This window comes from Peromyscus californicus, unplaced genomic scaffold, assembly GCF_007827085.1.
Source record: "Peromyscus californicus insignis strain IS unplaced genomic scaffold, ASM782708v3 Scaffold_24__1_contigs__length_46423439, whole genome shotgun sequence".
Classification (NCBI taxonomy): domain Eukaryota; kingdom Metazoa; phylum Chordata; class Mammalia; order Rodentia; family Cricetidae; genus Peromyscus; species Peromyscus californicus.
The window spans coordinates 5,785,129-5,796,771 of NW_026294535.1; the positions used below are offsets into that span (position 1 = coordinate 5,785,129).

General features: G+C 41.0%; 1 protein-coding gene across 1 annotated transcript in view; it reads left to right on the forward strand.

The window, feature by feature from the left end:
* CUNH12orf42 (chromosome unknown C12orf42 homolog) overlaps positions 1-11,409 on the forward strand; it is a 153,482-nt gene extending 142,073 nt beyond the window's left edge. The window contains exons 5-6 of the mRNA XM_052753022.1: positions 6,829-7,194; positions 10,819-11,409. Coding sequence (XP_052608982.1) covers positions 6,829-7,194; positions 10,819-11,255 — 803 coding nt within the window. The 3' untranslated portion in view covers positions 11,256-11,409. The remainder of the gene's footprint in view (positions 1-6,828; positions 7,195-10,818) is intronic.
* Positions 11,410-11,643: the final 234 nt, after the last annotated feature.

The following is an 11,643-nucleotide window of genomic DNA, read 5'->3' on the forward strand; positions in this document are numbered from 1 at the left end:
TGTCTCATCCTGATCATCTTCCAGTCCTTTGTGAGTCACATGCGACCTCTAGATTCCTCCCCAGTTCCTTCCGGCTTACTTTGTTTCAGCCACTGGGGCTGCTTTCAATGGTCAGGGTGGCATTTTTCTTTATCCCTGAAGTGAGCAGACCCTTTCAGACTCCAGGTCTTCTGAGACGAAATGTCACTGCCCCATGTCACGATCCAGGAATCTCTGTCTCAACCTTTTGGCTTTTCCTTGATACTATTCACTATTTATAACCATTTGGCAGTGTAGTTACTGTGCTTCATGAGGGTAAGGACCTCATTTATATTATTCTCTTGCATCTCAAGATCAAGTATGAGGTAAGGCACATAGTAGGTTTTCAACAAACATTTTTGAATGAAGGAGTATATAAGATGAGTCTCTGGACTGTTGAATGTATATTTTTTCAGGAGGTGTAGAGAGGGAGGTGTGTGTGTGTGTGTGTGTGTGTGTGTGTGTGTGTGTGTGATATGTGTGTTCTGTCTACATGTTCATTTGCATGTATGTATGTGTACATATACACATGTGTGTGCATACATGTGGAAGTGATAGCTTGACATCAGATGTCTTCTTCTATGCTTTACACTATTTTTTCAGAAAGGGTCTCTATTGAACCTGGATGTCACCAGATTGGGCATGCTGGTGGGACAGCAAGCCCCAGGGATCCTCCTGTCTCTGCCTCTTCACTACTGTGATTACAGGTGACAACTGCTATACCTGGCTTTCAGGGGATGAGAACTCAGGTCCTCATGCTTACGTGGCAACCAATGGACTGAGCCCTCTCCACAGCCTTTGAGAAAGGACAGTTGTTTTTAACCAACAACAATAAGAACAGCTAAGATATGTACTTCCTATTGCCTGGCATTGCTCCAAGCCTTATTTTATTAAGTAATTTATCTTATTCCAAGGTACATAATTTCCAGTTTATGGGAGCACTTACGTAAGGGCCAAAGTATAGATTTGACTCCAATAGTCTAGACTCAGGGCTTGTGTGTGCTTGACCTCAAACCTCCATTATCTCTCAGGGCCTGATGCATCCTGATATGTCTCTTGTACTCAAACTCATTAGCTCAATCATGAGTCTTAGTCCTCCACTGGGAGAAAAGGGGAGTGAGAGGCGACAGACATTATTATGGTCTAGGAATACCTTTAAGAGGTATACTGCAGGAGGCTTTGTGTTTGTCTTAATAGAATGGAGAGTGTATTTATGATCAATGTTTGATTTTAGATGTGAGAAAACAAAAGCAAGTAGGTGTAGCCTTTAGTCACACCTGAATGCTCTAAGGGACTTAGGGGAATTAATTGCCTTTAGGTCTTAGGTTGGTGTTTCTGTCAGTCTTTCATAGCACAAACATGACAGGGTTAGAATGACTGTTGAGTAAAGAGCTGAAGTCTGGGAAGCGAAGACACACGGAAGCTGAGAAGAACGGCCGTGTGAAGGGGTGGAAACCTTACTCTCTGTATCTAAGAAGGCCCAAAGACATGGAAGTTAACACGTTCGCCTTTGTATTGAATTGAAAATGAACATACAAGCTTGGTCTCGATAGTGAGTTACAGGCCCTCTAGGCCTGTTCCCACTCCAGCATCTATCATGATTTATCAAAATGACTCTGCAATTCAAAGAGGATAAGAAGTTGCTTTGGTAAAATGCTTTCAGCTCTTAGGTTTATTTTATTGTGTCTTTAAATCTCCTGTCTGACACAATATTATTTAAAATGAAGTTAGTAGCTGGTAGAAGATCTATGATGCAAATAAGAGGCTGAGTTACTTGTGGAGTAAGATGACTGGTACATTTTCAGCATATCACCACTACCACCACCACCACCAAAACACAACTGTCTATAATTGATGAAATATAGATCCCTGTACCAGGAGCCTGAAAGCATGGTTCGAATGAGGGATCTCATATGAAGTATGCATAGGTTCAAATCCTGGTTCTGCCAGTTTTATTCACCACTGGTTTTATTCCACCTTTTGAAAATGAGGATATCTACTTTTCTGTGTTAGACATACTGCTGGCACCATTTTTTTTTTATAGCTAGGGCCTGGGTAGTAGAGCAGTCCTCACCTGTGGTAGCCCAGAATTTGTTAGCTGATGTCATCAGAGGTACTTCATCAAGCCCAGGATATTGCACTCATGTGTATCCTTGGGTAGGTACCACCAGCATGTATTATGAAGGAGCAAAACAAAACTTACCCCAAATTCAAAGACCTGGACCCTGCTTTCAGCTCAGCTAGTGATATAGTCAAGATGATTTTTTTTCTCAGCCTCAATTTCTCAGTAAAATTTGTAAGCCAGAGAGGTTTATTGAGCTCAAGTGAGAGGATTAATATGAAAACAAATAAAATGTAAAGGAATACTCAAGGTATACAGAGTATGTATGCTGGATTCTGAGATAGTGTCTGGGTGCAGAAGATGTCTGAAGAGAAAGACGGTATTGATTTTTCAGCTCATGTTCATGATTATTTCTGTGAATAAAACTGACAAGAGCCTTGGAAACCCATATAATTTACACAGGTCAAGGACTCTCTACACCGATGATATACTTTACATTACAAACGGCCCTCACAGCACAGATGCTTGGGTCTCTCTCACTGGGTTTGCCAGAGACATGATCTGTATTTAAAAAAAATGTCCAATCTGTTGTTGTCTAACATATATTATCTAATGTGCAGCCAGGGTTAGGAAACAATGAATTAGACTTAGGTGTGTAACCTGCCAAGAAGTGCTGGACTTCAAGCCACAGGCTGTGGAATTTGGCTTAAATTTTGTCACTATCTAGGAAGGAAAATTAATTAAAAAAAAAGCCATTGAAGACTGCAAAGGGACTTTGAACACTTTCTCTCTCTATTTAAGACCAACTGGTTGTTCTGTTCATCTAGGTCACCTATCATAGGAGACACCAGAAACCGATTCACGAATCTGTGAAATCAGCAGAATGTGGTTTGATAGGATCCAGTTCATTTTCCTGTAAATCAACTGATACATTTTGTCTTAAAAATGATTGCTTGTATTGAGTAGTATCTAACCTGTGGCAGAGTCTTAAAAATATTGGTTGAATAATTAAATAAATAACCACAATAACCACCCATCTTAATACTTCATACGTAATATGTAGTGGTTTTATTGTTTCCTGTACACAGAATGCCTAATATGTCATAAGTGCAATGTTACTTGCCCTTCTGGGAAGGGGTGGGATATTTGATACAAAGGTGTAAAAATTTAGTCCCTCAGAATATTTCCACAGAGTTGGATGTTGAAAGTAGTTAGTCTCAGATAACATTTAAATTCTCTTAATCCCTAACTTCCTGGACATGAAGGGAAATTGGATGTATATAAGTGCTTCAGATCTTACATCATATCCACAATATTTGAACAACCAAACAAGAATGGACTGAGTATCACTGATTATAGTGGTATTCATTTTCCTTTTGAACTAAGAAACCTAAGCTATAAATTTGAAAAATCCTATATGTTTCTCTGCATTTTGGAAAGCTTGATAATTTTTGTCTACCATGTCAAATTGTGGGGTTTAAGATGAAATAACAAATCAGATGGAATTAAATTAAATGGAAATCAGACATTCAAGTTAATATGATGGAGGTAGACCAGATATCTAGATCTAAGATTTGCTTGTGAACAGAGATTACAAATGCATTCCCATTGATCTAAGATGAATACATATAAAATTATGTTCTAAGGTAAAGATGTTGTAGAAAGAAGTAAATGGTTGTGCCACTCATAGGTCTGACTATGTGCCCAACAACAGAAACTGGTAGCTTGTGCTTATTCAGAGAGCAGTTGTGTTATGTATTATACACTACATAATTAGAAGACTAAAAAGATACACTATTTACAAATCAGAAGATTTTACATTCTTAAGCATTCTTGTTCTCTCTATAAAATGTCTGTTTTGCCTGGAATCTCCATTTCTTCTTGGCAATAAAAGGATCAGAATGTGTCTGATCCCTTCAAATGGGACAGATACTTTCAGGATCACCCCTACTTTACTGGTATACCAGAGCATTTTCTATGATTATCCCTCAGTGTACAAGGTTGTGGTTTTTGGTAGACTGTGGTAGTTAGCATGGCCAGTATCCTCTTGGCTACCTGTGACTCAACATGCACAATCTATTTCCTGGTGCTTTAGCCCAATTCTTCTACATGTTAGAACTCAAGTTATCCAAACCACCCCTTCCCCTTCTCATCCCACATCTATCAGATTTGGGGTCTTTCTCTTTTTGATCTCCAAAATACAAAAAGAAAGAAAGAGAAAGAAACCTATGTTTTGGGTGAAAGAGTTTTATTGGTGATTACTCTAGGATAATGTGCACAAATTAGAGCTATAATTTATGTAATAGTTCTGTGGCTGTTGTGGCAAATTACCACAAAGTAGGCAGATTAAAACAAGAGACCTTATTTCCTCAGTTTGGAGAGCAAGAGTCAAAACTTTAACTGCAGGTTCTGAAGGAGGATTTATTCAATGCATGTTTAGCTTTTGGTAGCAATTTTTGGCATTCCTTTACTATTAGAAACACCTCTTCAATCCGTCTCTACCACCCAGTGGCATTCTTTAGACCTGTATCTCTGTTCTCCTCTTATAAGGACACTAGTCCTACTGGATTGAGGACTACCCCAGTGAGCTCTGCTTGACTCTTCTGTGTAAAGAATCAATTTCCAGCTAAAGGCAGATTCATAGCTATTGAAGTTCAGGGCTTGAATCTATTTTCTACATAATTCATTTGGTCATACTGTCACAGACTCAATATCTTTCTGCAAGTTCCCCTTCAGTTCTTAAAACTAGCCTGCTTAACACTCAACCCAGGGAGATTCTTAAGCCCTAGAAATTTCTCTTTCCCTACACTACTTCCCCCATTGAAGATCTCATCTTATGTCACTGTTATGTGAAAAGACATGTCATTAAATACATCTGCACCATGAATGCTAAACTATTTTAGCTCTCTAAATTTTATTTTTGTCTAATTAATGATTCATAGAAATTCCAGCATTTGAACTGCTAATTTTAGTTTATTTTCTTGAAATTTTGCTGTCTTCATTGTGTGCTTTACATCTTTATGTTTAAGAATGATTCTTTCATATATGTTTGCCTTTATTATGTAATTATGTCAATATTTAATATTTATTTTCTATATGCTAACTATACTCTAAATACATTATGCACACCATCTAATCTGCTCTTTATAATATTCTCAAGTAGTTGTAATTTTATGAATGAGAAACTGAGATTGTGTAAATTAAAGAGAAATTTCCCAGGCTATTGAGCTGTGAATTGCAGAAAACCATGATTCACAGCCAGCTTCAAGTTGTAGTACTTCCACTGACTTTCACTACTGTTCTGAGATGAGAATAACATATCTTAGAAATAAGTCAAAATTTATGTTTTTATTTATGCAAAACACAGAATTGCAGGAAGACTGAATTTGGTAATTAGATAAATATGAGCTTTGTCCATTCTCATACCCCTCCCAACATTTCTCATCCCCCAAAAGATCTCAATTGCTTTCAAATATAATCCTAAATCTCTCTCTCTCTCTCTCTCTCTCTCTCTCTCTCTCTCTCTCTCTCTCTCTCTCTCTCTCTCCTATATTGTCCATCCACAGAAACCTATTTTTCTCTTCTCCTGTTTCTTCCCTTTGGAACTCACCCATTACTTCTGGTTGAGAGGTCAGAGTTGATTCTTAGCTATCTTTTTAAGCCTTCTTCTCTCTATTTCCCCCAAGCCACCATTGTCTGTAGCAGGGAAAATTGGCATTGCCCTGGCTGTGTCCATGGCTATCCTTGACTACTGAAGGCTCTCTCACATTTACTCTCTCCTTGGCCTGGGACTAGCCTAGCTGCTTAGGATGACTGTCTACTGAGCCCCAGAGACCTGCCTATCTCTGATTCTATAACATTAGGATTACAAATGTGCCCCTACATATTTTTTTACATGAGTTCTGGGATATCCAACTCAGATCCTCATGCTTGCAAGGCAAACCCTTTCCTGGCTGAGCCACCCCCCTAGCCCTCTAAAGCAGCATTCGACAGTATGTTTTTCCCCTTGCTAGTGCATCTAAAGAAGAGTCTGGCCCACTGGACTTGTGCTTTGGGGTTGAGATTCTGGCTAAAGTTCTAACTCTGTTAAGTAGTGTTTATGTGACCGTGGACCTGTTACCTGTTCTAAGCGTATTTTGGCTTCTTGGGGTATTGTAAGAAATGGTCACAAAATGGGTGGCTTAAAATAACAGAAATTTATTCATTCCATTCTGGAGACTAGAAGTCCCAAATCAAGGTGCCTGCCTGGGTACGCTTCCTCTGAAAGCGCTAGAGAAGGGTTATTTGATTCTTCACTCTAGAAGCTCTTCGTGTTCCTTAACTCCTAATCCCTGTCTCCATCTTCACTGGGCTTCACCTGTACCTGTGTCTCCATGAGGCATGCTTGTGTGTGTCTCTCCTTTATAATAAGGACAACAAGATGAACTTCATATTTAATTATATTTTTAGAAACTTTATTCCCAAACAAGGTCACATGTGCAGATATTGAAGGTCACATGCACAGGTGTACAGGTATTGCAAATTAGAACTTCAATACAGCTTTTTTTTTTGGTGGCAGGAACTTATTCAAGCCAGTTTCTGGACTATAAAGTGGAGATAATAACAGTTTCAGCTAGCTGTAGCTTTTGCAAGGGTTAAGTGGCAGCTATGTCCAGGGCACCCTACAGTACCTGCTCCATACCTCTGACTCAGAGCTAGAAGATGATTTTGAAGTGATTCTTTCAAACTAATGTATTTCCCTTTTACAGGATGTGTAGAAGGGACTCATAGTCCAATGACAGGTAAAAGACCACTTTACACTCACCAGAACACAATCCCCAAGTCTCCCATGAGCACAGTTTCTTTGAAAGAAGAAATTCATGGAGAAGCCTGTTCTTCGCTGTCACCATCCAAGGAAATGGATGAAGGTGATTTGGTCTTTACTGCCAAAAAGGGAATGCAGAAGCCACCTAGAGGGCCACCCAAGCAGGCCTGGACCAGCCCCCTTCTGGAAAAGCAAGCTGCAAATAAACCTCTTGAGAGACCACACTCAGTGAATACCATTTCCTCGGAAGCTGCAGGTAGACACATACCGTGTCAGAACCATCCCTTGGGCAAACCCAAGGGAGATTCTGGTACGTATCACATCATGGTTTCTAACGTTTCTTGTCTCAACTTTCTGGTTTTAACTACACTATAAACGAAACCACTGGTTATTGAATCAATGGTGAGCCATATTCTAGAAGTGTGACAAGAGCTTTATTGGTGAGACCTTAGACTGCTTGTTGACAAGCATTACATTTGAGGAGATACAATCAGGTGAGTATTGATGACAAGTTATTGATAAGTCAGGCGTTGCACCGAACAGTAGCAGTGACATCATTATAGCCCCCGTATATGTATAGACTCTTATGATGAGCATTTTATTTATAAAACCAACATACAACATTTAGGCAGCTGACTTCCTACTTTACAAATAAAGAAGCTGTGAATTAATAGGGTAGGGTAATATGTGTGATAATTAAATGTTTCAACTTCAGCTACCATAGTAGGAAAGATTATTAAAAGTAAAGAAACAGAAGATGGGGAAATAGTTCAGGGGCTAAGGTATTTGGAAGACCTGAGTTTGAATCTCTAGAGCCCGTGTGAGGCGGGCATATGGGCACATGTCTGTCTGTGATCTCTGTGCTTCAAGTGTGAGAATCAGAGGTGGAGGAGACACGGGAATCCTTGGAAGCTCACAGTCCAGCAACCAGCCTGGACAGTGGTGAAAGACAAATGGGGAGGGTGTCTCCAACAGATGAGGTTGTCCTCTGACCCTCACACACATGCTGTTGCATGCATAAATCTGTGTGCACCCACGTGTGTTTACACATGCACACACATGGTAGGCACACAGGTACACAGGCATATACCTGGGCGCACACACACACACACACACACACACAATGTTTTTAAATGGAACATAAGAAAAGGGTTTTGGAATTGAAGATCTTCACTCAAGTCTCAGTTCTCTCCCACATCAATTCTGTAGCCATGATACAGTTCCATGGGTGTTTTTTGAGCTTGGTCTTTTCATCTGTAAATTAAGAATAATTAGTGCTATGAAGACTACTTGTAATTGGAGGGTTCATTTTAAAAACTTCCTAAATGCAATAGAGACTATATGATGTTGGTGGTGTTTATATCTAGGAACTGTCACGTAGAAGGATTCGATTGGTGTTATGTAGCCATCTTGTAATGGAGATTTTTTTTTTTCTGGGGAGAGGAGAGAGATGTCATTCCAAATGTTAACACAGGTTCTGTAAGATGGTCTGCTGACACTGAGTCAGAGAACCTTTTATTTCTGAGATGTTGGACCCAATGATGGGAAGCAGATTATGCGAGTTGGCTAAAACTTTTAAAAAAAAATGTATGTGTGTATATGTTTGTGTGCATACAGGCACGTGTGCATGCGTGCATGCATGCATGCGTGTGTACGCGTGCGTGTGTGTGTGTGTGTGTGTGTGTGTGTGTGTCTGTGTCTGTGTCTGTGTCTGTGTATATGTGTGTGAAGGTCAGAGGAAAACCTCATATCTCATTCTTAGGAGTCTGTCTCCTTTTGAGACAGGGTTCATTGGTCCGCATCTTTCTAATTAGGTTAAGACTGGCTGGCTAGAGAGTTCCGGGGACCCTCCCAACTCCACCCATCCCAACTCTAGGACTGCAAACACCTGTTCCCCCAGCAGGCATTGTCCCATGGGCTCTGGGGATCTAACCCAGGTCCTCATGCCTATGAGACAAGCAGCCTTTCAACTGAACCATCTCTCCAGCCTGGTTAACTTTTTGAGTCTTGCTCTGGATAAGGCAATGTTCCAATGTGAACATGCACCTTCAGCTCTCCTCTATATGATCCTCCCACTGAGATAGAAAGTGTGACTTTCGCATGCTATAGAAGCAGATTTGGAGGCCTGTTGGGGTTCTGTTTCTGTAGTGCTGAAGTCAGGATTCAAGCCTCCCACCCTGACTCTGGGTTGGAACATCCTTGTACTAACAAGTTAACAGAGAAATGGTGGTTCTTCAGCCTTAAGCACTTTCTATGTTTTCAGTGCTTAACACTTTGTGTGGTCTCTCCTCAGACATTCAACTAGTTTATTTCTCCATAGTCAAGTCTTTAGTGAAGTATGACATGCTTGGTCTTTCATAATCCTTCTTGCTTTATTTTTCTCTTAGGATTTAGCACCAAACTAAGACTTCTGAGCTTTCTTATTTCTTATTCATGAGTCAGCTTCCTTCTCCTTCTCCCTCCTCTCCCCACAAAGAGACTGTAGGCTGTGTAAGTGCAGAGATAATGTTCACCTTATTCTCTTCTGTGTCCCTGATGTCTTGAATGCTGTTGGGCCCCTACCAGGTGCACGCATGTTAGCCAATGAAGAAAGGAAAGAACAAATTTAATTTCATCAGCAATCAAGTGTCATGGATAACGGAAGCTCCACGTTCCCCATGAAAACAAAGATATTTAGGGCGGCTGATGTTTCAGGATTGGACTCTGATGGCCTGGATTTTGTTAGACCCCACTGTCACACTAAACCTCCTGCTGGTCCAATGCATCATCATGATTACTGGAGTCCTTCAAAGGAAAGGATGTCCGTTTTTCAGCTTAGGAGATAGGAAAACATGCTCTGCCTAGGTCATGTTCTATTATGCCGAATTCCAGAATTTCAGTAGATTCTTTATGCGCTGAATATGGACAATAATTAAATATATACTATTTATATACTAGGGCTGGAAGTCCATAATAATAGGTATTATTAGGAGCTTGCAAAGCACCGAGTTTGAAAGCCTTCACTTACTTAGACCTTTGGAAGTGTTCCATTTTTATGTCCAGGAAGAATTCTTACTTTGGATCAGTCAGATCCAGTAAGCTGCTGTTTTGTTTTGTGTGTTTGACAGGTACATTGAGGGCACAGTGGACGATCAGTACCTGCTGGGCACAAAGCAATGTGGTGGGAATTCAATTTAACTCCTTAGCGATATACTGGCTGTTAGGTGATGCTGTGCATTCTAATTTTATGCAATTTTGAACTGGAAAATAATTCTGTGGGTTGTGTCAAATATTTTAAGAATTTCCCTGTTACTAAAAAGCCCATTAGAGAGCTGCAGGAAATGATTTAAAGTGTGTAAATTATCTTAATTTATTAGTGAAGGACTAGACTTCTAATGTGGGTAGGTCAATGTGTAGAATTTCTCAAACTAAAATGGAAGACTAGATACATAAAATGCAGATAGAGTATATAACACTGGAAGTGTGATTGGGGAAAGAATAAAAATTAAACTTGATGTTAATGTCAGCATGAGGGTGTGGGGTTGGGTAGACTCAGCTTCGGGGCCATGTACTTTGTTTCGTTTCAGCTGGTTTTAAAGTTTCTAATAAAATCCATGGCATAGCTAACTTCGGGGTTTTCTTTCAGATCACCAGCTGTCAGTCTGAGCGGGCCACTGATCCTCGCGAGCATATCTAGCGTGATTCAATAACTTTCTCTTTACCAACTTCCCTGAGTTAGAAGCTCGTGTGCCGTGTTAGTCACCAAGCCCTTCTCTTTCTCTCGGAGGGTTTGAGCCGGTTCCTTTGAAACTGTTCTTGCCAGCAAAGGACTAGTCAGCGTTTGGACTGTGTGACAGCGTGGTTAGGGGATTTTGTTTTCTCTCTCCATCCCAGCTGCAGTCCCGCGATCCTTGTCTAGGCTCGGGTTCTATTATCACTCTGCTTTGACTTCCAGGTCCTGTGTTGAGACCTTTCACCGCCATCGGCCTCTGCAGAAGTACCAGCCAGAACTCCTTTTCCCCACAGATCACCTATAGGACTTCCGTGGAACCTGAGCAGCAGAATCAAGTGGCAGCCTCGAGATCCTGGACAAACACAGACTCCCTAAGCGTACGCGGAAGTGCAATCGGAAGGGGCTTGGCTGCAGTAACACCAGAGATGACCCCAAAACATCCTCATACCGCCAAAGAACATAGGTCAGAGACAGCTCTCGCCTTCCGTGGCCGTGCAGCTAAGGAGCCCCTGCCTATGCTCGTGGGCTCTTCTACCCATTTATTTTCCAGGAAGTTGATGAAGGTTTGCTCCTCAGCTGCCCCGCGCCCACCCCGGCGCTCCCTTACGGCTTGTTCGCAGACTCTTTCGAGGCCGGTGGTGAACGCTCACTTACACTGACTGCTGAGAAAGAATTGTTCTGCCAGTGTGGCCCATCTTCCAATCAATGCCTGCTCAGAACAACAGAAAGGGCCTCAGATGGATTGGATTCCATAGAACCATTGTTAAGCTTTGTGAAGCATTTTTGAACCTAATAAATAATGTCAAAAGTCTCTATCGAAGCCCAAAAATGTTCTTTTTGAAGCATTTGTCATAGTATTTTTGCTCTGCCCTGTCTCCCACTGTTACAAAGAATCTGCGCTGTACAATAAGGATCGGGTGCACCATGTGCCACTTTGCAGCTTGGCCTGCCGGGATCGGAAGGTCGGGCTTTTGTTTTGCTGATACAGGTAAAAGGTTTTATTTGCCAGCCTCCACTTAAGGGCTAAGGATAGTTTCTAAGGGCCTT